At 36.3% G+C, this 25588-nt stretch overlaps 4 protein-coding genes across 7 annotated transcripts; 3 read left to right on the plus strand and 1 right to left on the minus strand.

Annotated features, from left to right (window-relative positions):
- Window positions 1-1864: 1864 nt before the first annotated feature.
- On the minus strand, window positions 1865-3364 carry LOC147850176 (putative pentatricopeptide repeat-containing protein At1g68930). The gene is made up of 2 exons (XM_087336237.1): window positions 2927-3364; window positions 1865-2400 (listed from the first exon to the last, which is right to left on the minus strand). Exons 1-2 carry the CDS (start codon window positions 3329-3331, stop codon window positions 2317-2319), a joined length of 489 nt encoding a protein of 162 aa, XP_087192363.1. The 5' UTR covers window positions 3332-3364; the 3' UTR covers window positions 1865-2316.
- A 4418-nt stretch (window positions 3365-7782) lies between these two features.
- Window positions 7783-12232, plus strand: LOC147850177 (uncharacterized protein At4g15545-like). Of its 2 annotated transcripts, none has more exons than XM_087336601.1 (10): window positions 7783-7913; window positions 8384-8655; window positions 8990-9058; window positions 9196-9255; window positions 9377-9422; window positions 9529-9777; window positions 11284-11329; window positions 11455-11533; window positions 11906-11920; window positions 12052-12232. In XM_087336601.1, the coding sequence occupies exons 2-10, from the start codon at window positions 8389-8391 to the stop codon at window positions 12145-12147; spliced, it is 927 nt and encodes a 308-aa protein (XP_087192727.1). In that variant the 5' UTR covers window positions 7783-7913; window positions 8384-8388; the 3' UTR covers window positions 12148-12232. The 2 variants fall into 2 exon arrangements, with proteins under 2 accessions (XP_087192727.1, XP_087192728.1); XM_087336602.1 differs by having other exon boundaries at window positions 7787-7848.
- Window positions 12233-15555: 3323 nt separating this feature from the next.
- LOC147850178 (uncharacterized) lies at window positions 15556-17840 on the plus strand. Its single transcript, XM_087336647.1, has 3 exons — window positions 15556-16618; window positions 16974-17577; window positions 17670-17840. Exons 1-3 carry the CDS (start codon window positions 15769-15771, stop codon window positions 17704-17706), a joined length of 1491 nt encoding a protein of 496 aa, XP_087192773.1. The 5' UTR covers window positions 15556-15768; the 3' UTR covers window positions 17707-17840.
- Window positions 17841-19701: 1861 nt separating this feature from the next.
- Window positions 19702-24818, plus strand: LOC147850179 (Melibiase family protein). 3 transcript variants are annotated; one of them, XM_087336616.1, is made up of 14 exons: window positions 19711-20181; window positions 21122-21287; window positions 21638-21892; window positions 21981-22134; window positions 22239-22303; window positions 22400-22563; window positions 22732-22829; window positions 22913-22971; window positions 23048-23182; window positions 23284-23468; window positions 23644-23785; window positions 23960-24053; window positions 24160-24210; window positions 24431-24818. In XM_087336616.1, the coding sequence occupies exons 1-14, from the start codon at window positions 20141-20143 to the stop codon at window positions 24694-24696; spliced, it is 1875 nt and encodes a 624-aa protein (XP_087192742.1). In that variant the 5' UTR covers window positions 19711-20140; the 3' UTR covers window positions 24697-24818. The 3 variants fall into 3 exon arrangements, 2 of the variants coding, with proteins under 2 accessions (XP_087192742.1, XP_087192743.1); XR_015531690.1 differs by lacking the exon at window positions 24431-24818 and having other exon boundaries at window positions 19702-20181; window positions 23935-24053; window positions 24160-24211; XM_087336617.1 differs by lacking the exon at window positions 19711-20181 and having other exon boundaries at window positions 21151-21287; window positions 21667-21892.
- The last annotated feature ends 770 nt before the right edge of the window (window positions 24819-25588 follow it).

Here is a 25588-nt window from a genome sequence, read left to right on the forward strand (position 1 = left end):
GGTTGGCTACTAAAATATTGTTTTTTTACCAACATCAACAAAGTACGACATTGACTGTGAGATGGGATGGGATGGTGCACTAAGTTGCTAAAAGAATATGCCACCAGAATGATAATAATAAATCACAATAGGGTTTAGAAAGAACTTTGAAGAGACATTTTGAGATGAGGAAGTAATTCCATGTAAATCTCCCAAACCCTGGATCACCACTACTAAATGAGTAATGTAAGACACTTGAATGATATCTTTGTCGTCAATTTTACCACTTGAAGAGCAACCTTTGTAACCACTCCTCAATTCTCTCTCCATTGCAAAAGAAAATTCGTGTGCAATTGCTTTCAAGTCATAACTTTTTCTGATAAAATAGCAACACATTGATTTTGGCAATTCTTTTGTTCGCAAACACCAATTAGGAATTATGATCCAAAAAACATATGCAAATCTATGTCCTAGAAAAACAAACTAAAAGCACTAACAATAATGCCAAATCATCACATTTCAATCGCAATTGGCATAATAGGAGTCTCTTTTTGCAAATGACACCTTATAAATGCATCCAAGAACAAAAATATAATGGTGTTTGATGGTTTACACTAGGTTTTCTTAAGTAATTCACTCATTAGATTCTTTTAGGTGGAATATCATAAATGCTCCTTGTATCTAAGGTAATATTATCTATGCCAATGATATTTTCCATAATATCAAAACTACCCCCGATCAAGCCAAAAAAGCTGTTTTTCCTTAGCTTAGACACAAGTGAAAACAAAATTGAAGATGAAGCATGGAAATAGCTAAAGTGGGTGACTTTTAATAAAAACGACCTAGTTTCAGTAAACTTATCAATCAAGTCTGCTACCTCATTAAACTTTCTACATATTAACCAAGGGTGTTCTTTATATCATAAAGGACCACTACCAGTACACTATTAAGAGAATGCTAATGAGCAATGTTATATAACCTTACATTTGAAGCCTTGGAAACCTCGATCTTAATGTTAGGGAAAGGTATTATAAGATCCACTCCAAATGTAGAAAATAAATCCTTTTACCATGTCAACATGAATGTATTGCTACTGCAAAAGTTGCAAATTGACAAATATTTTGGGTTTCCACTTCGCACTTATTAGTATTAGTTGTTTATAATTGAGTAAATATATAAACTATATAAATAAACATACAATATGTTTTTAGGAGCAATCAATTGAATGACTTGGATCTCATTATGCATTGTTTTCTTCGCTTAAACCATGTTTCATACCACATCCATAATATAATCATATGAAGGACCTTTTTCCCATCATTTACCATATTAGTCCATGGAACCATATTACTCATTTGAGTTGGTACTAGGTCAGTGTGTAAAGGATGAATCAAACAAGGTCCATGGAGCCATATTACTCGTTGGAGCTACTTTTAGGTGGTTATGTAAAGGATGAATCAAGCAAGGTCTGTGGAGCCATATTGCTCACTTGAGCTGGTATTAGATGGTTAAGTAAAGGATGAATCAAGCAAGGTCTATGGATCCATAATCTATTGTGTGTGTCACACGGGGGGTCAAGGATTTAACATTCAAGGTTTCCAGTCAAGTGTCTATGGTCTATGGTCTAGGATTTAGGCTCTTCTATATAGCATCCGAGACTTTGCTCTAGGGTGTATAATTTCAAATTTACAAAATGGGATATATGGTTTAAGATTTGGGATATAGGATTTTAAGTTTGAGGGTTTAAAGTTATGATCTCAAGGTTTCTGATCTAGGATCGGCTACAGTCTAGGATGTAGGCTTTAATTTGGGATTTAGTAGAAGCTTTGTAAGAAGATGTTCTCCAACAAATGCCTTTGTCTGGATGACTACTTTGTTGATGTTGTAATCTCCTACACTTGAATTTTCAAAACTACAACTTCAAATCGGCTGTAAGGTTGAAACCTCTATCTTTCATTCTCCTCTTGATTAATGCAGCATTCTCCGGCATACCAACTGAAGTATAAATGTTTGCAAGAAGAACATATGGAGTTGGATATTCTGAATCCAAGTTATTAAACATGTATTCTGCGATCCGCTCAGCTCTCGGCATATCAAAATGCATTCGGCAAGCACCAAGCAAAGTGACCCATGACTTCAAATCAGATCTCACTGACATAGATTTCATCATAACTTCAACATAATCTAACCACCCTGCTCGACCTAAAAGGTCTATAATACAATTATAATGCTCAACAGTAGGTGAAACACAAGTGCTATTACTCATTGTAGTGAAGTAATAACAACCTTCTTCGATTAGAGCAGAATGACTACATGCTGATAACAAGCCGAAATATGTTATTTGGTCAGGTATAACCCCCTCTTTGCACATCCTTTCGAAAAGCAAAAGAGTGGCCTCTCCATTTCCATGCTGCCCGTGAGCTGAAATGATCGTGTTCCATGAACTTAAATTATGTGTTTGCATTTGGCCAAACACTTTTTGAGCATCAATGATATCTCCACATTTTCCATACAAATTGATAAGTGCATTCCCAACAACCACATCGGGTTCATAGTCATCAAATTTAATACAGGCATGGGCGGATTTTCCCTTGCACAACGCTCCAAGGCATGCACATGCATCGATAACACATATCAAAGTAACATTATTTGGTATCATCCCTTCTACAAGCATTTGGTCATACATACATAATGCCTCGTAGCCATGTCCATTAAGTGTATAAGCCGTTATCATAGCATTCCAAGAGATAACATTCCGATTCATGATTACATCAAACACATGCCGAGAACACTCGACATTACCACATTTTCCATACATATTTACGAGGGCAGTACACATAACAACATCCAAATTAGAACTCAAATACATCATACAAGCATGTATTCTCTTCCCAACAAGAAGCCACCTTGAGCTACAACATGCTGAAAGAAGAGAGATGAGAGTTACCTTATCCATAAATACATTTTCTTGCTGCATTTGATGTGAGAGGTGATAAGCTTTCCTATTTTGGCATTCTTGGATGTATACCGCTATCATCAAACTATATGAAAACACGTTCGGTTCTTCAATTTCTGAGAAAGCGGATTCAGCATATGCTAAAGCACCACATTTACCATACATTTGAACAAGCAAGTTTCCGATGTAGACATGGCTGGAAAGACCACATTCCTTGATATGGCGATGCACATGTTTACCTTCCCCGAGTGCCTTTAACTCTCCGCATCTTCTGAGACGAAAGGCATAGTAAGGAACAGGGGACTTGCAGTGAGGCTTTTGGTCTTCTCCGTGCATCGATTTCTGAGAAGGTCTGCCATGGGCATATCTCACCTTCTTGGGGAAGGTTTTGCACATAATACTCTGTTTCACTCCATCATTCTTTCTTTCTTTCTTCAGTCTCCAAGTTCTTCTTCTTTCAGTTATTCACTACTTTCACATTGATTGGGATTAAGTTTGTGTGTCTTGCCTAGTTACTCAGGCAGCGGCTCGGCTCAAGCTAAACCGAATCTCTAAACCGTTTTTAACCCGTTAGGAGGTTCGGTTCGGTTTAGGCTTGAGCTTCATTAACCGGTTTGAGCTCGGTTTGGGATGGCTCAAGCCGAAAAGGACCAATTTTAAACCGGTTTGGTTCGGCTTGAGCCATCACAAACCGAGCTCAAGTCAAAACCGAGCGGAACCTCCAAACCTCCGAACGGTTTAGCGGGCTTAATCGTCTTGTCTAACGGGTTTTCTTCAGGTTTGGAAACTCCCAAACCAGTTTTGTGTGGACAAGGCCAAAGCAGTTAAGCTGAAACATAATCGGTGTTGATTCCTACTAGTAATTTGCACCACTAGAGACTTCAAGATCGTTATTGCCTGACTCCAAAGCATGTTCAAATTTGTGTTCTCGTAAAAACATTTGTTTTTACCTAGTCATTCAACTTGAACCGACCCTAAGCCCATGCTAACTTAGTGTGCATACTCGTCACTAGGACCATGACATATATTTGGGGCCAACAAGCCCACGAGGTCAAACCATGAAACAAATATTGTGGTAATGCACAATATGCTCAAGGGGACAATTGATCTCTATCATCCATTCTTGAAAAGAGTTTGTTAACGTTTTTTCCTTATTAAAAACTAGACCCATGTGTTGCTTGGATGTGCGTTCCACCATACGCACATCTTCCTCTCAGTCAAAGTTTTATCCCATAGCGAGGATATGTTGCATAGTTAGATGGTTGTTTACCTTGTAATTTGTGAATCAAGCAAGAGTGGTTACAAAACACTCTTGGACTACTAACAATCGTGTAATGGATTCAAGCACACACTCTTTAAAAAGTTGTCGTTGAATGTCTTGACTCTTTACCTAAAAATCTCGTTTAGGTTACATGCAAACCAACGATGGGTGGATGTAAACAAGCGAGGAGTGGGATAAGTTGTACAATGTCGACATATTAGAGGAACTATGTTGTGGCTTAGTCAACAATTCAACTAGATGGATAATCAAGTTGCCAATAATCAACGAGAATTATGTAAAATTTACAGAAGTTGAGGAGTTTTTCATGCGTTGTTGTGGGCAAGTCAATGTTGCTAACCAGATGTGATCATTGTTGGTGGGGACTTGGATGGCATAGCGATTAAAACAGCTGGGTTTAGTTTGGGGACCAATGGTTTAGTTTGAATCTTTATCGACTTAACAATTTTTTGTTTAAACAATTTGAAATCGTGGTTTAAAGTTTAAACAATTTACAATTGACACGTGGATTTTTTTTTGAGCAACCTTTTAATTTTGAAGTCTAATTATGACATTTTAGGAAAAATCTTTACAATTTTTTTTATTTTAAGAAACTAAATTTTGATTGAAATTTGAAATTTGACCTAACTTGAAACCGGTTTAGTATTATTGTTAATAGTATGTTTACTATTTATTCAACATTGTTATTATGATTATGTTCACATTAACAATAAACACTCTCGAACACATATATATGTTAATAAAACCCTAAGGGTGTTAAAGTTCATGCACTTGTTTCATTGTTAACCACGTAAAAAACATTGTTATGTCATCGAGGTTAACATGTTTAGAATTGAAGGCACCCAGGTTACCTAATGGTTTGTTTGTAATACCTCGTTTATTACCATGAATTGGCGAGTATGTGAACACTTGCAAGGCAACAATGTGACATTGGGTCAACGTGAACAAGGGAATATTTACACATGATTGTTCATAGGTAGGTTTCACAAGTTCCTCTCGGGCACGTATGGATTTTCATTTCTTTATTATGGTCTAACTTCTCACGTTCTAATGGCTAAGATCATACTATTGGGGTTGATTTTGCTTAAATGTTCCCTTAACATTGCCCATGACATATCCACTAATGATTCTCATTGGAGTCCATCAATTACTGGAAAGTAGATTGTGTTGGGAAAACAGGTCCCTCCGGATGGGAAGAACACGAGCCAAATGGAATGGAATCGGCAGGTAAACTCAGCCAAGGCCGAAAATCAATTTCCGATAAATCAACAATCGATTGATAATTGATTCGATTTTAGCCGAATCGGGAGGGGCTATAATTGTAAATAGCCTAAATGTGCCCTTAGTGGGCCATAGTTGAAAATAACCCAGATTATATATGAGTATAAATATACTTAGGGCAAGTAGTTAGAAATGCAGAAGTTGTTGTGTAAGTAGTTATTGTGTGTGTAGTTGCCTCTGCAACTGAGTGATAGAGAGGGAGTGAGAGAGTTGTAACTTTAGCGCTATCTATTAGATGAAGACGAGCTCGAGGTCTACTTGTATTTCTCTCTCTATATTTAGTGATTTATTTCTCGGGGCAGTGGACCCCTATGGTTTTTCCCTTTCGGGTTTTCCATGTAAAAACACTTGTGTCTCTGTACTTCTATTTTCTGCTATATGTGTATTGTTGATTTTGTCCTTTGCACCCGCGTACGTATTAGACATAACTGGTTGTGGCCGGTTGGAGATCCTAACATATTGTTGAGCTCTCAATGCCATCGTGCATTTTCGATATTGTTTTCATCCTCATCTCTCAATTATGCACATTTGGATTATTTTTCACATCATCAAATGCTTTGTTATGGATTTTTAATGCCAAGCCTTCACATTCATAGCTCATATATACTTCTTAGGTGTTAGGATGGGTTCATGTATTAGGTGAAGACCTTGTCTTTCTTGTGCACTCGTCCACACATTCTTGGGACTATTTTGGATTGTTCAGGAATATCATATAAACGTGGTTTCTCCACATAAACAATTTTCTATGGATTCTTTTTACATACCAATCTTATGACAACATGTACATATTCAACAACGAAATGCAAATATTTATAAAACAATAAATGAGTGAGTGGAGTGAGGGCCATGAGGATAAAATAAGAAATCACACCAAACTATTTTGAGGGAAATGATATTACATATTTCAAAAGGATGTTCATTAACGACCATCTTTTAGAACAAACATGATGAAATATAGGAAACATGACAATTGGTTTATCATATCCCCACTCCTTGCATTATCTTCAATAGTCACATGTCACATGGCCCAATGTAAGGTTAGAATTGATCACATCATAATCATTTTGTCAACTCGTTCTCATTCATGTAAATACATATTGGACTTCTCTTAACTTGAGACTTTTTCTTTAAAGAGAGGAATATTTCAAATTTCAACCATTCCATGGCCTCTAATCTTTTAGTTATTTCAGTGACAATTTACCTCAACAACAAACTGAAGAAACTAATCTTAGCCCATGAGAAGGATGAGCACACTAAATGTGGCCTATAAAAGTCATGCTTAGTGTCACAAACATTACAAGCACAATTCATCCCATCATTTCTATAGTGCATGTAATGTTGAGATTTTACAAACACCTTTTAAATTAGTTTTGGAATGCATCAATGATAAGCATGCATCTCGAGTTTATGTTTTTAAAAGAGGAAAAAAATTAAGCCAATTTACAATGGAGATGACAAAATAGTTTTTTGTATCATGGTACATCCTTGTAGCATGAGAGGTGATTCTAAAGATATGAACGAATATTTTCCCTAGTGATATTCGGGTCGTTGCCTTGTACACAAGTCAACCCTTACCAATCACAAAAATGGCAACAAAGCCACTATGATATATAAGATAATTTGAAAGAGAAAACTTGCAAAATGTGTCCATCTATGCGGGGACAATCAATTTTGGATTTCCAAGGAAAGAAGTGTTTTCATTTAGTAAAAAACCAATAAAACCCCTTAACTGTTGCCATAATAACTAGCTGTTAATTTGCATTCTTAGTGTAATGAACATTTCACCGAAATATCATAGTTGGTTGGGTACCATAATAGCCATTTTTAATAAAAGAATGTTAATTATATACAACACAACAATAAAATATCCAAAAGTCAGGGGTTTCTTATTTGTGTTTTGCTCTATTATTGTTTACCTCACGTCGAAACTTGGCCTTCAAATTGGTTCTTTTAGGTCGAAAACATTACCTACTTTGTCCAACACTGGACATTGGGTTTTAACTTTTCCATGTGATGAAAAACAATAGAAGATTGCAATGGACCATTCTGTGATGGGGGTTCATGCACCACAATCCAAAACTACGTATAGACATGCATTTGTTCTATTAAAAGAATTCATACATGCGAGCTTTCTTTTTCTTATTTTCCTTTTGCATTTGCATATTCAAAATGGATCACATTTTTGAAGGACTTCTATCGTCCAATGAAATGAAATTGTGAACATAAAAAAGATAACATACGTATATGCTTGGTCATCAATAAGACATGATAACTATCCAATGCATTTCCATTACCCATTTCTTCGTGTTGTGAAGGAAACACGTTATCGCTACCTATTTCTAGCAAATAGCATGTAATATTTCAAATTAATCACCGTTTTCATCACTTTGCTCTTTGCTCGATCATTCTCTTTCTAAGGTAGAGGAGCACGCCACATAAATAATGTTTGATCATCATTCCATCCATTTGATGATTTCATCGATTGCTATATAAACATCTCATTTATAATAATCAATACCATTGTAAGCATCTAAAAATAATGCAATAATACAATGCTTGGTCTCATCGCCACACTCACTCCATGCATTTCATGATTGCTATACATAAGAATGTTGTGTGAACTCAACATAAATCATCCCATCCATTTAATGATTCATTTTTGCACGCATATTTTTATGAAATACCCTAATAAGCTTCAATTGTTCACCATGTAGCTATTTAATCTCAAGTATGTGTTAATCAATTGCCAAACGGTGGTGCTAATATAAATAAGTACATTCTCCCTACTTTTTGGTGTCATTTGTTTTTGCGCTTTATATAGCTCACTAATTAATTACTCTCAAATTCAATGGTTTCTATATTGTTTGGTTGATTCTTCTCATCCACAGGCACGATGAGCACTCCATCTGATTTGGATTTACCACCTGAAATTGTGACCGTGCTTCCGGCGGATCCTTACGAGCAGCTTGAGATTGCCCGAAAGATCACATCCATGGCCATCACGTCGAGGGTCGGGGCCTTGGACTCCAGCGTGAAACACTTAACGAGGCAATTGGAGGAGAAGGACATTACGATTTCACACCTCGAGGGGCGGGTGTCCGAGCTGCAACTTGCGTTGGAGCAGAGCAATGGGAGGGTTTCGGGGGTTCTCGAGAATCAGGTGCATAACCAACGAGAGATTGCGGAAAATCTCGAGTCCTTTCCCTTTCCCTTGGCACTCCATTCATTTCTCTTATGTATGTTTTGTTGGTCCCCCCTTTCACGCCATGGTTTTTTTGGCATGGAAAAGAAAGGAAACTCCATTAGGAATAATTTGTTGTTCATTAGGGTTAGGTTAAGGAAGAAATAATATGCTAGGATTCACTTGGGTTTTGTTAGGGTTAGGGTTAGGGTTAGATCAAAGGAAATAGAACACTGAAGAGGATTCATTTCCTTTTGAGTGAGAGGGTTGTGGTTGGAAATGGTTTATATTCTTCTTTGGGATGAGTTAACAGGTGAAGCTCACAGCAGAAAAGGAAAGCCTTGAAGCCACAGTAAAGAAGCTCACCAAAGATGTGGCAAAGGTATTGACAGATGTATAATCCAATGGAAGAGACATATACATAGTTTACATCAATATTTAAAGAAAGAAAGAAAATACATTTTTTTCATCTAGCTTATCATGCTGTTTCCTTTTTCTTTTTCTTTTTTCACTTTGAAGTTGGAAGCCTTTAAGAGAACACTTATGCATTCTTTACGAGAAGATGAAGAGAATCAAACTGTAAGTTGGTTTCCTCCATGACAATCACGGAGACATGCATTAACGAAATCGTTTAAAATTTTGCTATTTTTTATTTATTTGTTTAGCGAAGTAATTATCGTTTATATGTGTGTATATGCAGCTAAATGGTTCAGAAAAATCATCAGCATTAATGGTCCTAGATACAGGTAGGCCTATTGCTATATATATATATTGTATTCCTATATATATATAAATTATTTTAATTTTAATATATATGCCTGCATATATTTATATGTTATATATATTTAATAGATTCTATAAGCAACAGGACCCAAAATTCGGTGCTTCCTATGCCATCACACAATGTTACACCGCCTGTTGATTCACCAAGAAGAACTTCTTCTTCCCCAAAGGTAACAAGATCGGGTGCAATATCTCCAAAGGGGAAGTCAATGAAAGGGTCCTCAAAGTGGCATTCGGTTGGAGTTGGAAGTGTTTCTCTACCAACGAGCAATCATTCGACAGCCCCAAATTCCCCTCCTCACATCGGGCAGCAGTCAGGTTCTTTTCTGATTTTATTGCCAAATCTAATCTGTGCTCTGTAAGTTTTAAGCATATTTTAATTAAGGGACTCCGCATGTCACACTCCACACTATTCAATAATCTTTGCCAAATTAGTCCCATATGCCACATTGACAAGCGCCAACAGACCCATTGGCAGTAGTCAGTGGGTGGTTGTAGAAGTTTAACATGGCGTGCACATGTCCTCTCTATTAGAAGTTTAATATTATATCACTGCGATAGTGGTTTTGTATGCATACCATGACAAGAGTCGGAAGAAGAGGTTTGAGTAGAGGAAATGATAATCAAGAGAATGATCATGCATGCTCGGCAAGTGGAGTAGATGGTGTCAACAAGCATTGGTGGGTTAACATCACTAGAACTAGTAGTGCGTTTGAAACACAAGCTCAATTTAGCTGGATGACACATTTGTAGAAGTTCAAGATGGCCATGATTTTGGATTATATTTGGAAGTCGTGTTTAGACTCTGAAAGGTAGACTGCACATTGTTTAGAGCTAGTGGATGCAGACAACAGATGTGCATGTAGCATGTATGTAGGAGGCAAAATATGGAAGCCATTGCAATCATGATGGCTTAACAGATTGAATGCTGCACTGATTCAACAAAGTAGAGCTAGTAGAATGCAGACAATGGATGTGCATGCATGCATATAGAATGAAAAATATATGGAAGTCTTTGCAATCATGATGGTTAACTGATTGATTGAATGCGGACACTGATCCAACAAAGTCCCAAGGCAATGAATGGTTGGAGAATTTTGTATAATTGAAATGATATGAGGATTCAAAACTTGGACAACAAGTTAGCTGTAGAGTGAACGGTGTACGCCATTGGACAGTGGACTCGATGTTGACGTCGATTAAACACAGTTTCAAGATGACAGGTTCTTGAAGAATTCAGCTGAATTTAATGGCATCAGGATCCACAAAAACTTGGAGAACAAGTTAGCTACAGAACAAAAGTGGAGGAAGACTTGTTTATTATGTAGATGGTTGGGGTTGAGTTGGTGAAATCTGGAAAGGAGTTGACATGGATTTGTGCCTGAGCACAAACGCCAAAGTTTGATGGAGTGATCAATATTACTCTAGTGTGGAATCCCCTGCTCGCTTATGAGCAGTTATCAATATTTCTTCCAGACGAAGAGTTGCGGATGGGATTGAGAATCAGTCGATCAAAAATATTGCATTCTCCAAATGTTAATGTTTCACTATGACTTAAATCTATGGGTACTAGCACAATACATAAACTCATGGCAGAATTTATTTTAAGCATTGAAATGTGTTAACTTATGAAGGCTAAAACATGTTTTTACATCCCTCTGTTTTATATCATCTATCATGGAAAACCACAAGTTCAAATGAGATGTAATAAGAAGTATTGTTTCTACCTATGTGTAACAGTATAATGACAATGTCATGATGAAAAAGACTTAAGGTTTGATGAATGAAACTAAGGGTTTACCTTTGAATGATGTAATATTGCAGCCACAACACCTAGAGTGGATGGGAAGGAATTCTTCCGCAAGGCAAGGTCGGGAAACATTGACACTTGATTAACAATTGTGGTTAAAACCAAAATAACTTTTCTTTTTTGTGTTAATTGTATTATTAAATTTTCTTTGAAAATGTTTTTTCGTTTGCTGTGTATTTTCTTAGGAATCGGCTAACATATGAACAATTCAATGACTTTCTTGCAAATGTGAAAGAGCTAAATGCGCATCGTCAGACACGAGAGGTTTGTTGTTGACTCCAGGAATATCATGTAATGCAAACCTAAATTTTTCTTGTACATTCAGTGAGAAACTGAAAGTTGTGTGCATAGTAGTGGAATATGTTTTATATTGTCAGAAGACATTTTCGACCCCTATTTTTTCGTCATACTAAAGGAAAGTTCATGATGTTGAAGATTGTAGAAAAACACATGAGCCAAAAGGAAGGAACAAATAGATAAAAAAATAAGCAAATTTTTCCCAAGTTAAGCCAAAACAAACAAATCTTATGACCTTGAATAAATATATGAATGTCTGTCCCCCGCCCTCCACCTCAAGTAAACTCTACTTTATCTTTTTCTCTTAGCTAAAACACCTTATTTTTATTTTGTTGCCAGGAGACCTTAAAGAAGGTTCATGAAATTTTTGGGCCCGAGAATGAGGATTTGTTCTCTGTTTTCGATTCATTATTAAATCGTCATCTCCCAAGTCATGATGACCACTAAATTACCTTCCTACTTTCCTTTTTAACGTGATAAAACAGAGGATGTACGAGGAACTGCTAGTTTTACTACTAATGTGTCTGATGTCAAATGATCTCAAAGGTAATTATAAGTGTTGGTTAATATTGTTATTGTAATGATTTTAGACTACGGAAGTTTTATATTCTAGCCTTACAACTATGCTATAATCACATCTTATACATTTTCTATGGCATTGCAACCTCTCTTCATTCTAAAATGCAATTCATCAATGTGGAGGAATAAAAGAGTAGATAAATTACTTTTTCTTTGTATTATGCCTTAAACAAAGGGGTTCCTCTCATTTCTCTTACATGTTTTGGAATCACTACATTAAGATACAAATAGTGTGTCTGTCCCTGTGCTCTACATGTGATGAATGCCTTCGATTTATCATCGTTTAGGGTTTAGGGTTATTTTGCTTCTCAAGTAGTAATAGGCAAAAGTTTGCAACATTGTTTGGGAACGATGTTTTGTCTCAACATTAAGATACAAGAGGTAAGGTGTCATTGTGCTCCACATGTGATGAATGCCATCACCTTGTCATTATTTAAGGTTTAGAATCATTTTGCTTTTCAAGTAATCTCCTTTCAAATGTGTGTAGCACTATCTCCTTTCAAATGAGAACATTCTTGGCTCTATATCATTTGTTTCCCTTTGTATTGGATCAATGAAACAAAGGGCACAAATTCAAATTTGAGCAACTTATATCTTGATGTTGTTTATGATGCAATCAAATTCATAAGCAAAACCTATTGTAAATGAAAATGTAATCTCCTTAATAAGTCAAGGCATCATCATGTCCACTTTCCTCTTGAGGATTATCATTGTGAATTGAGAAGGAAAAGGACAAGAAATAGCAATATGAAATCATTCGTATTAATAGACTTCTATCAATTTGCGCAATTGTGTTTGTGCAGTTTCAAGTCGACCTACTTGTATGGTGCACTAAATATCTCATTATTTGTCAATATCCAACTTACTTGGGAACTTTATCAAATCATGCATGTAGTTCAAAGTAGATAGCTAGTACAAGTCTGAGAATAAAGATGTGGTTTGCCATCATTACAATCTTAATGTAATTATAGTTCGTAATTCAAACTGTAATATTGAAGTAATTTAATGCATGATTGAAGTTTCATGAGGCAACAAGATTTCTTCTTTGTTCTTTATTTCGTGCTATCTAGTTCAATCAAAGGTTGGATGATTCTATTGAGGGCCTATATTTCTTTCCATTTTATTTCTCATTATTTTTGGAGCATAAAAATAGTGCCGTCGTAATCCATTCTTCTTCATGTGTTGATTTGAGGTCACCAGGTTAACGATAGAGAATGATATCATATGTGGAACAATGAAATGACGAACAAAGTCAAATCACGTTCATGTTTTCATAAGTTAATAAAATGTTTGAGAATCTCACTAAAGAGAGAAATGTATGTAGGGATAGTTCATCTCCAAAATATTGAACCTTCTAGCTCTTGATGCACATGTTGTGACATGTCATAGTTACAACATTATTGGGCTTACCTTTACTAATATTAAATATGTTGGCAAAAATGTTAAATCATTCATGCACATAAGAGAGAGAGAGAGACATACATATAAACACACACAAAACAACAAGAGAGATTTAAACCCTTGTGCTCACTTAGTAAACATAATCTTTTAACACTAAAGACTAGTCAATCACTAGTTTTGTGTGAAGATCCCAAAGACCAATGATATGTCAAAGATCGAAAAAACATGCTTTGATTTCATTAGGAACACTGTGTTTGTATTCAACAATTTCATTGCTTCAAAATGAAGATGAAAACATATCCTCATTGCATCACAAGCAATGCTTATACAAGTGTGAATAGGCATACTTTCTATTCAATAATAACAATGTCTTCTTAGTTGACAATTTTATCTCAAGAATGGACTTGTAAGAGGGAGTGTTGTTGAAATTTTGAATGGTATGAACTTCAACATGACATCATGTTTGAGTTATTATAGACTCAATCACCCTAGCTAAGTAGTGAAGAGTAGGCTGAATGTAAGTAAATCACCTTTCTACCATCAATGATTACAAGTTAAATTTTGATTATATCCAAATCAGGAGCAAATGAACGTTTGCACTGATACAAGATGTGATGAGGATCGTGCACCAAATTGAGCATTATGAACCACTCATGGCCACATAATACATGCGAGAATGTGTTTGCATTGATCAAAGCCTTGTCAAATTGCAAGGTTTGATTGCATCCATGCAAACATTGGGCATTACATTGTTAATGATGTCATGCCTAATCCACTTTTTTAAAGGGACACATCAATTTTGATAATTGGGATGAATGTCATTATATCTTTTGTTTATGAGAGGCTGATCGTATCTTTGTGCAAGTGTAATATTAGCCCACATTTGGAAAATTGTTGAATGGCATAGATCATAAACACTTGTGTCCATAGATGAGGTGGGAATATTCCATATATTTTTTCAAAAGAGATACAAATGCAAAGTGTAACCCCAAAAACAAAGGAAGAGGTGTGGTCACAAAAAGAAAATTGGTAAAGTACGCCTTTGTCTTTTTATATACCTCAATCAATGTAAAATCATGTTTTCTAAGTTCATCTAAGTTCAAACAAATGGCGGGAAATCAATGTATCCAAAAGATGAAATAAAAAAGAGGGATGGAGATGGCTAGAGTACACGCCTTTTTGAAACAAAATGACAATATCAAATAGATGACGCTACACCTAAAGACTATCGAAGGAGCAATGTTGAGTGAAACAAATTTCTCTAGGAAACTTAGTGTAGGTGCTTGTCGTTTTGTAACTCACTCTGATCAGTATGATTCATAGTTGGAACGAACACTCCATAAGAATTATTTTATTGTAAAATATCCAAATGCTCAAAATTTAAAGCTTTTTGGATGATCAAGGAATGCGCAAGTGCTTCCTTGCACTCCATACAAGACAAACTTTGGTGATCGAAGTGTTTCACACTCGATCAGTGATGATTGCTCATGACCAAAATGCTCGGAGTCCATTCTATCTTGGGCAAAGTTCATTATTCATGAAGAGAGAGAGAGAGAGAGAGAGAGAGAGAGAGAGAGAGAGAGAGAGAGAGAGAGAGAGAGAGAGAGAGAGAGAGAGAGAGAGAGAGAGAGAGAGAGTCCATACTCCATGAACCCTGGACAAAGGTCACGATTCAAGGTCAAGAATGTTTAGAGTCCATCTATGTCGCACAAAGTTCATCGTTCGTGCATGCGGTCCATCGGAGGCGAAACCTGTGATTCGGGGTTAGAGGAGGACACTGAGTAACAAGGGGATTAAATGTATGTAGTAAGTATACTTATTGTATTAGCCTGCTATTGCCATGAAGAATCTTCATACACATGAGAAACTACCATACATACATACATACATACATACATACATACATACATATATGTATCAATATGTATATACTTCAAGAGGGTGTATGAAGAAGGAGATTTGTTGCCCTTACCTTGCTATTGCCATGTCTTCATATAGATGAGAACCTACCATACATGTATATGCTTCAGAGGATGTATGAAGAGGGAGATTTGTTGCCCTTACATGTCTGAAGTGTCTATACTTCAGAGGGTGTATGCAGAGGGCGATTTGTTGCACTTACCTTGACGTTGCTCTGAAAGAAGCAACTCGTAGAAATCAAGGTATGTAACATAGTGGTTCTTCTCCTTCTCCTTCTTCCCTTTTCTTTTGTTGGTTAAGAGATGGAGCTAGTGGCAGAAGATGGTGGTGTTGTGGTCTTCATCCCAGAGGAGTGCAAGAAAGAATTGGGAAGAAGATATGGGAATGGAATTGCGAAGAAGAAGAAGGAGAAGGAGAAAGGAGATGGTGGTGAGGATCGAAGTGTTTCCAAACACCATGTATTGCTCCAACTAGAAAAGCTGCGGAGCAACCAAGATCTAGCTGAGAATGATAAAGAGCTTTTGGTGAAGGTCCAAGGTGAAAACCCTGTATGCATCATCCCTACACGTCAGAACAACAGTGACAATGGCATGATTTTGCTCCGAAAAGGGGAAATGCTTAAATTAGGACCGGGAGATAAAATCTCGTTGTCACTAGTGCACCCATTGTTCTTAACTGTTCGGAGAGGATCACAGGGTATTGTAGAACCTAACCCTAGATTCAAAGAGAAACTTATGGTAGATGATGATGAGCTGCATACAAAAGGTGGCGGTGACAAAGAAGATCGATTGAACCATGACTTGCTGCGTGAATGCAGAAGTCAGACTCAAGAGGATGAGACCGAGTATGGTCAGAATTCCAAATTTGATCATGATTGGAGCATTCTGAAACACGGAGAGGAGGCCAGGGGTTCCAAGAGGGATCCAACTGGTGATGATGATGAGGAAGAAGCTCTAGCTCGGGCGATAGCACGGAGGAAAAAGAGAGGATACGAACGACAAGAGAAACAAGAAGAGAAATCTCAATCCGATTTGCATATGCTGCGGTTAAGAGGAACAGGGGAATTGTCAGCTCTTAATGATGAATTCCACGATGAACCTCAAGAATCAGATTACAACCCAATTACTGTAGAGAACATCGATCCTGTAAAAGGTAGGCTCATAAGTTATTTTGCTTAAGTATGGATTGTATTGATCAAAGTTCCGAAAACATTCAAACCTTTTGCATCACATACAGTCTGATAGGCTATGACATGTTTATAAAGTAGGCATATAATCAAAAAACTAAAAAGTAAGATTCAGATTTTTTGCCACAAGGGAGGGCATTAATCAAAGCTCCAAAAGGTCTCAAATTTACTGTACATGGTCTGATACGCAGAAGCATAAAGTGGAAATTTCATATGTTTTTGGAAATTAGTCCATATTAATCATGTGATATCTGAAGCTAAGCATTTAATTAACAATTTCTTCTTAAACTTCTTAGTGATACGTGCAATGTCTTCTTTTAGAGTTTGGGTTTCTGGTGGAAGGTTCAGAATTCAAACAATATAAGAAAAAGTTGAGTGCAAGGAACATGTGGATTGCACCCATGCAAAAGATGTTTACTAGGGAGGAAAATGAAGAAGACAACAGTGATGATAATGATGATGATGAGGAGGAGGAAAATAACCTTTGGAGGCAGTATACATCTAGTAGGAAAAAGATTAAACATGAACAAGATGATGAATGGACAGGAGAAGATCAAGATGAAAAGACAGTTATTTTGAATGTTAAGAAGTCCAAGTGGGGCACAAAACAGAATCTCCGGTCACATGAACTGGCTTCATCAAAGAAATCGGTTGCTCATGTTGATGTGGATGATGACAAGACTTTAGGTGGCTTTATTGTTGATGAGGATGAAGACAAAGAAGAAGCGTCAGATGATAAAGAAGAAGAGGAGGAAGAGGAGGAAGAAGAAGAAGAAGAAGAAGAAACAGAAGAAGAATTGTCTGAAGATGAAGAGAATGGTGAAGAAGATGAAGATGACGACATCAAGCAGGAGGATAAGAAGAAGAAAATCAAGCAAAAGGATCAAGAAAAGCCATTATGCAAATTTGGAACAAGTTGCTATAGGTAATCCCTAAAGAACTCAACTTTTTCTTTTTGTGTGATCATGCATGGATTAAAGAGATTTTGTTTTCTGATCTGAAATGTTCTTTTACCAGGAAAAACAAGGAACATTTGACACATTACCAACATTGAGGACTATGTATTGAAAAACTCATGTGTTTTATGATCACAAAATTTGTACCTCAATCAGATTTAGGTTTGCGAGGTACATGTGAATAGTCTTCTTTTGCAAGTGTTAAAACGTCCTAAATTTGACATGTTACATCTGTAAATGTCTCAGTGTTGTGACTAATATGCAAGGCTCATAAAATAAATGATTGGGGCACTGTTGTTGCAATCCACTCTTCGTTTGTATAGGCTAAGGATTCATATACATAGAACCACGAGGCATCATTTGTATCAAGGGCAGGATTCACCAGTCATGGGAATGTGTAGTTGCTGGAGAACAAAATAAAAATTGTTATTTATTTTGTTTATAGCCCACACAGGTACTCTCTGCTTCAACACAAATTGACATGGAGAAAAAAACGCCATGTAATGAGATTTGAAACCACCTCAATGGTTAACCTGCATGTGTCAGCTTTTTTCTTGGGCTCATCAACAGTCAAGCTTGTGTGCAAAATTGAGGATTTGGTAGCATTTTTCACCATATTTCAAGATAGAAACACACACTGAGAGAAAACATAGCCATCTTCAACAAAGACTCACAAAGAAAGATAGATAGAAACATGAGAGTCAATAAACATGACTCCACAATGCTCATGGGTTTTGGAATATTCTTCCTAATTATGAATAGATCAGTTGTTTTCGTCCTTGAATATTCATTCGCAAAATCATATTTATCAGGTTATGATTATTGTAATATAGAAGATTAATCAACTTACCCAATTCTCCATTGCATCAGGGGTAACCCTCTTTCATCCCAACTATGGATTTGTTCAAGACAAAACAACCCATCATAAACAATCATCCATGGTTATTTATGATGATCTTTCTCAACAAGCACAAGCTTATTGACAAATCTGTCTATATTGTTAAGAAGACCACCTGGAGAAAAGCAATTAAATGATTGTTTTTCATTTACATTATTGTCTTTTGGAAGAGTGACTAAATCAAGTCTCCAAATTAAGTGAAGGCAGTATTGCAATTCTATCCATTGTTGTGGAAATGTTTGAACCTCTCTCTACTTCTTGATTTGATAAGTGATACGACATTGTATTATACATGGTGCACTTGCATGTTTCAAAGCGTGTGTGCAAATAGTCTTTACATATGCATAAAGCCTAAATAAAGGTTCCCTAGAGAAGTTAAGTTACCATATGGATATTTTGTTCCTAAACTTGTTCCATATTGGATGAGGGTAGAGTGTGGGTGTATATGTGAGAATTTTAATGATTATAAAAACTATTATGATTGAGTATAAAGCCCAAATTATGTTGCTTAAAAAAGGTGATTCATATGAATAATATCACTTCCATGACAACCACATAAGTGATATACTATTCTTGCTTCATGTAAGGTAGACTTTCTAGCAACCATAGAAACCAAAATGCGATCTGCCCATGGAGAGGACTGAACTTGGATTAACACAAAAAAACTTAGCAAAAAGACCAAAATGACATAGGAGGGAAAAGATATAATCGTAAAATGACTTGGTTTCAATGGTGGAAAAAGAGTTAAAGAATAGGAAATCACAACAAAATTGACCAAGAGACAAAGGTATTGTCATAGAATTGGCAACAATCACACAACCACACAACCACATGTATATATGAACATAATATAAAAGATAAGAGGTGTGCGCATGATTATATACAATTGATGTAGCAAATCATGCCCTTAGATAAATAGAGAAAGGCATTGTATGTGTGGGCACGATGATGTAGGGTCAATGCAGCGAGAATATGGATAGATATGTATACATAAGGGATACATGAGAAGGGTGGGACAAGAAGAACTTAAAACTATGCGCACGGACACGGATGTGGGTGTGCGTGCATGCTTGCTACCAATGGAATAGAATGGAATGAAGGAAAGAATTACAGATGTTTAGCTAGTCATTTATATTATTATTATTATGATGTACAAGCACCTGGATCTTTATTGAAAGTAAATGGAGGAGCAATAAGAATGAGATATATGAAGTCATTATAGTGGCCAAAGCAAGGTTATCCAACAATTTCTTGATGATGCAAAACAGAAAGAGAATGTTATATAATAAAGGGTTAAAAAATGGGAAGAAAAGGAAAAGGAAATGACATGATCTTTCTTTTCTTTCCAAAGAAGGAATGATAGAAAAACTATCTATCGATTGGTTTGATTTGGATTTGGATGCATATAAGATATATACCTCTCTCTCTCTCTCTCTCTCTCTCTCTATATATATATATATATATAGACACACACATAATTATATTACTCATGGACCCGATCATCAACAGAATTAGGGTTTTGGTTTGGGTTTCAGTATTAGGAATTGGATTTGGGTTCTCAGAATTAAGGTCAGGGCCTTGGTTCTTATTTCCAGAATTAGGGATAAGGTTTTCAGCATTATCGAATTTGCAAAATGTCACAAGCTTCCTTTTTTCTCGTCATTTTTGGGTTCATGTAAGCATATTCTACTTCATTATTGTTCTTCCTTTTTAAAATATCTGTTCACAAAATATTGCTTTTCTTCCAAGAATGCGTGTAATTGCATCAGTTTCCCTGACTCAATCGTCAAATTGTGAATGTTTCTAAGCAATTCCTTGCATAGCTTTTTGTATGAAACCCTAGCTTAAACGAAAAGAATGCTCTGCTCTTGCATTTGTGCTTTCCTTTGACTTTGTGACTATTAATCCTTCGTTTTTTTAAATGAAACTCTTGTATGTGGTTGTATGCTTTCTCTTTTGATTATGAAACTCTTGATTAAACGATTGCTCTGCCCTTGCATTCGTACTTTAAATTGTCGTTTAATTATGAAACCCTAGCATTAAAGAATGCTCTTCTCTTGCATTTGAACTTCAATTCAAATTATGTTTTTAGTAAATGCTAGCTTAAATGAATTCTACATTCTTGCATTTGTAGTTTGATTAGCGTGATAATAATTTGGCTTGTAAGCATAAAAGTACAGCCCATTTGTTTAGGGCAAAAATGAAACTTACAGAAATACCTATTAACAGTTACTATAGATAATTAGTCTAAGTTATTATCTCTTCAAAATCGCTGCCTCTTTCTTGGGGAGTCAATCAAATCCTCCTTTATTTTCTCTCTCTTTAGATTCATCAGAAAACATTTGAGTGTTTATATTCAAATTTGAAACTTCATGATTGAACACAATAAAGTTTTTTAAACCTTACCATGGGCTTCAAATATTTTTACTTTAGTATGTCATGTTAAGTATATGCTCACTTACTGACGTACGTATATATTATTTTAGTGTTATGTGTTCTTAGTTTCAATTCTCTTCAATTTCTGACTTTTGTTTTCCCCTCGTATTTTCCTGGATTAGCTGTCTATATGTACAGTCCCTACCTCAAATTTTTTGAACTTTTTTGTTTTTGAGTAGTTTCTGCATCCTTGCAAATGCACACACCAGCCAACTCCAAGCTTCTTCTGCCACTCCCCCAAGAGGTTGGAATTCGTATGATTCATACTCATGGGTTATTTCAGAAGAGGAGTTTCTCCAGAATGCAGAGCTCGTAGCCCAAAAGCTTCTACCATTTGGCTATGAGGTGAGAAACCATGATATATATATATATAAAATACATTAATGCATAGGCTCACAAGTAATAATAATGCATATACACATATTTTGAAACATTTTCGTGCACACATCATCTGTGTTCAACACAACATCCCAGTAAGTGCAATTCTATAATATCACTCTTACGTTTTTCCATATGTCTCCTCTTTATTGCATTTGCATTATACAAGGTCTCATATATATGACTAAACTAAAATTTCCCGGTGTTATTCAACTCGTCAAAAGATTGCAACAATACCTCAGCTCTTTTGCATACGTCTCCTGATAATTTTCCTGAATGTATTACATGGATACATCTAACTGCTTTCAATGCACCAGTATGTTGTTGTGGACTTCCTCTGGTATAGGAAAAAGGAAGACGGGGCATCGGTCACAGCGAGTGGGTATGATGTAATCGATGAATGGGGCAGACCAATTCCTGACCCTGTCAGATGGCCTTCGTCCACTGGTGGCAATGGATTCAAACCTATAGCTGATCAAGTCCATTCCATGGGCCTCAAATTTGGCATACATGTCATGAGAGGGATAAGTACACAAGCTGTCTTAGAAAACACGCCCATCTTTGGAATACTGGTAATGACACATTCCCTGAGAATTTTCACACACTATCAGTCAGACTATGGAGCAAAAGTTAAAATTTCATTTTTCTATTCCACATCAGAATCAAACATGGAGAGCAAGAGATATAGCCCTAGAAAGCCAGCGCTGCTCTTGGATGCCGCAATGCTTCATGAGTGTTGATGAGGTTACTGAAGGGGGAAAAGCTTTTATACAGTCTCTATATGATCTATATGCATCATGGGGGGTTGACTTTGGTATGTCTTCTGAGTTCTCTGATCATGCTTATGCTAATGCATCTATTGCCTAGACTGCTTAATAGACAAAAATTCTCGTAGTTAATCCTTTTGGGTGACTACAGTGAAACATGATTGTGTATTTGGAGTCAATGACCTCAGGGTCGAGGAGATCAAAACTGTATCTCAGGTCTCGTGACAGTGCAACAATGTATAATATGCATATACATGTAGATGCCATTTTCTATATTAAATTTAACTGTTTATTTATTGCTAAATGATACAGGCTATAATAGCAACAGGACGGCCTATGCTTTATTCTATCTCACCTGGTGTTCAAGCAAATCCATCCATGGCCTCCCTCACATATGGTCTAGTGAACATGTACAGAATCACAGGTGATGATTGGGACTCATGGAATGATTTGCGCTCCCATTTTGATGTTGCAAGGTGTGGTAACTTTCTCCATATTCAAACAATTTTTGTCCTCTTTAAAAGAGAAAAACTGTTTACATTCTGTCATGGAACCACCAGGAGCACATGAGACATTTGAAAGATTGGTGCCTTTCAAAATGAGTATGAAATATTCTCCAACAAAGACTTTTTATGTACTGTTAGGGACTTTGCTGCTGCAGGCTTCATAGGTGCAACAAGTTTGCTTGGGTTTTCATGGCCAGACTTGGATATGCTTCCCATAGGGTATCTCACAGATCCAGGTTTCTTCCAGCTCACGTCCGTATCATAAATGTTCTTATTGATAGAAATTGTGTCAGGCTCTAGACTAAAGGTTTTCATACAGGTGCAAATCATGGCCCAAACAGACTCTCATTTCTTAACCCTGATGAGCAGAGAACTCAGGTGCGCTAAGCTAGTATATTTGTTATAAACCTTTATGTTACATATCATTACAAAATGATGAACCCAATCTGAGCAGCTGACTCTTTGGGCGATGGCAAAATCTCCTCTAATGTTTGGAGGAGATATGATCAATTTAGATAATGTGACTCTCAACTTAATCACCAACCCAGTCGTCCTTGAAATCAATGCAAACAGTTTGGATAACATGGAGGTAAGGCATAGATATTAAATATATACATATATATTATATTACATTACGTCATATATATAATGAACACGGTTAACTTTTTTTCTGTAACAATGACATGTCAGGTAGAGGTACCAAATTTAAGAAGAAATTTGGTTCCATTTGTGGAACTTCTCGATTGTAAAATCGCAGAAGAAACCATGTGGAGATTGGAACATAGTGCTTCATCAGAGAAGAGGAGCAAGCTATGTTGGACACATGCACAAGTAGATGGATGTGTACATTGGAAACCACTGCCTATGCTTTCTCAGTAATGTGTCTTTCTGCAATTAGATAAATGTATTATCTGACGGATGTCATTATTGGAAACCATTATCTACAACTTCCTCAGCAATGTGTTTCTTTATGATTTAGTATATCGCATATGTTTTGTAAGACTCGAAAAAAAAAATCATTAATTGTGGACATGTGGTTCTTCTATATAGGTATTTTGTAAAACCAGCATTGAGTCTATACACAAAGGTTTCCGGCCAGGCATTAGTTTATGAGAATGGGCAAAAAAGCTGCATGGATGCTGGAGCGAATGCGGCTTATAGGTTTTCTCAATGTTTGGAGCATAGGAATCAGGTTTTTCCTCTTGAAGTCTATTTACCAACAGTTGAAAGACACATGGATCTGGGTTATATGAGTGAAATGTTTTTGCTCAGCTCTTTGATCATACCAACAGTTGAAAGACTCATGGATCTGGGTTATATGAGTGAAATGTTTTTGCTCAGCTCTTTGATCAATGTATTCTGACAGATTTGGCACGTAAGATCTGATGGAAAGCTTGTGAGTGATGCAACCAGACTTTGTGCTGTTGTGGATGGAGTGAAATCCATGTATAATACAACTGGTAGGATGTGAGGCCAAATCTCAAACAAGCCATTTTCTTTTATCACTGGCAGAAGTATTTATTTCCTAATCTATTACTCAAAAAGCTTCTACTATATGGAATGCAGAGCCCAGAGAAAGCATCAATATCCGAGTCTGGAGGGCACGTGGACAACAAGGTATTGAAGTTTGTTAAAAATGCTTTTCTCCTATAATTATGATTGTCGTAAAACATATACATACTTGTAGGAGGGTTCCATAAAAGATATAAAAACTTCCAATCATCGATTAATACTTAGCACCAAATCCTTAATGGTATTATTTGCTGAGTTGCTAATTATCATGAAAGATTGACCACCTATATGGTTTGAAAAGTGTTCCTCTTTGTATGTGAGTCAGGAGAGTTCTATATTGCCATATTTAACCTTGGAGAGCAATTTGTTGATATTGATTTGCCCCTGGCTGAAATTATGCCCGAGAGGAAGCAAGAAGGAAGTGAGGAAGTCATCGGAATGGGAAACATCATTGCGACAACTAGTTTCAGTTATCATTGTAGCGGTCATGAAGTTTGGAGCAATGAAGAGACTGCAATATTGGGTGATAGCTTGCCTTCAAGAATACCTCCTCATGGGTGTCATCTCTTCTCGTTGAGGTGTAAATTTTGATTGAAATTCTAAAGTAGAACCTCTTACACATATCAATATACATATGGTGTGTGTATGGATGTATTGAAAAAGTTTCTAATCCCTTAAATATTGTATAATCAATGCAGAATGATGTAACATTAGATTTCAGGTTCACATAACTTTGTAAAATCTTTTTAACATGTTTATGATGCTAGATATTAATGCTATTGATAAATGTTCAAAGCTGAAATTTATACTTACTACAATGAAGCAAATAATTATTCCTCGCAGTGGATTCTTGCTTGTGTTGTACACACTTTTGACATTGTTAAGCTTGGAGTTACACTTCTTATGTCACAAGGAACAGAACGACTCTTAAGAGAGTTAGGATATCTTCATAATTAGGATTGTCTTGTTGCGAAAGTTGATTACTACATGCACAACATAGCTATGGAAGAATCTTGAGCTTGAGACTCAATTTATAATCAATGGATTTCCATGACAAGGAGAGTTGTCTATCTGAACATCAAATGTTGGTTTAGAAAAGGTATCTTTTAGTCATAATGTTGATTTTGTTGCATTGCTTCATTATGGCTCCCTTCCCATTCTGGCAAATTGTCTAATCTAAAAATTAGACCCTTTCGATTGTCCTTCGCAAATTGTAGACTATATGGTGTGTTGATGCAAGGTTTGGGATATAAGAGATTTCCTCACAATATTTACATCTCAATCAATTTCTCTCTTAAACACTATTTCCACCTTGACTCTATTAAGTTATCCATCTCCTCTCAAATTTGAGAGAGATGCCTCTTGCTTCACCTTCTCAAGAAAGTAGTTAGCATACGATTTCCTATAGTTGGATTGTAGGAAACAAAAAGTGGATCACTTATTTATTGGAAAAAAGAGCGAATTCACGAATCATTTCATTTAC

Source organism: Azolla caroliniana, unplaced genomic scaffold, assembly GCF_043228905.1.
Source record: "Azolla caroliniana isolate FFs.n. ecotype wild unplaced genomic scaffold, voAzoCaro1.0.p SCAF_21, whole genome shotgun sequence".
Classification (NCBI taxonomy): Eukaryota; Viridiplantae; Streptophyta; class Polypodiopsida; order Salviniales; family Salviniaceae; genus Azolla; species Azolla caroliniana.

Excerpts from the sequence above, each read along its gene's own strand:
- LOC147850179 (XM_087336616.1), top strand. The coding sequence starts at position 20,141 with ATGTCACAAGCTTCCTTTTTTCTCGTCATTTTTGGGTTCAT. Across the intron at positions 21,893-21,980 it reads CGCCCATCTTTGGAATACTG|AATCAAACATGGAGAGCAAG; the intron begins GTAATGACACAT and ends ATTCCACATCAG. Across the intron at positions 24,211-24,430 it reads GAGGGCACGTGGACAACAAG|GAGAGTTCTATATTGCCATA; the intron begins GTATTGAAGTTT and ends TATGTGAGTCAG.
- LOC147850178 (XM_087336647.1), top strand. The coding sequence starts at position 15,769 with ATGGAGCTAGTGGCAGAAGATGGTGGTGTTGTGGTCTTCATCCCAGAG. Across the intron at positions 16,619-16,973 it reads GAACATCGATCCTGTAAAAG|AGTTTGGGTTTCTGGTGGAA; the intron begins GTAGGCTCATAA and ends GTCTTCTTTTAG. Across the intron at positions 17,578-17,669 it reads TTTGGAACAAGTTGCTATAG|GAAAAACAAGGAACATTTGA; the intron begins GTAATCCCTAAA and ends TTCTTTTACCAG.
- LOC147850176 (XM_087336237.1), bottom strand. The coding sequence starts at position 3,331 with ATGTGCAAAACCTTCCCCAAGAAGGTGAGATATGCCCATGGCAGACCT. Across the intron at positions 2,401-2,926 it reads AAAATGTATTTATGGATAAG|CTCACGGGCAGCATGGAAAT; the intron begins GTAACTCTCATC and ends CGATCATTTCAG.
- LOC147850177 (XM_087336601.1), top strand. The coding sequence starts at position 8,389 with ATGAGCACTCCATCTGATTTGGATTTACCACCTGAAATTGTGACCGTG. Across the intron at positions 8,656-8,989 it reads CGGGGGTTCTCGAGAATCAG|GTGAAGCTCACAGCAGAAAA; the intron begins GTGCATAACCAA and ends ATGAGTTAACAG. Across the intron at positions 9,059-9,195 it reads TCACCAAAGATGTGGCAAAG|TTGGAAGCCTTTAAGAGAAC; the intron begins GTATTGACAGAT and ends TTCACTTTGAAG.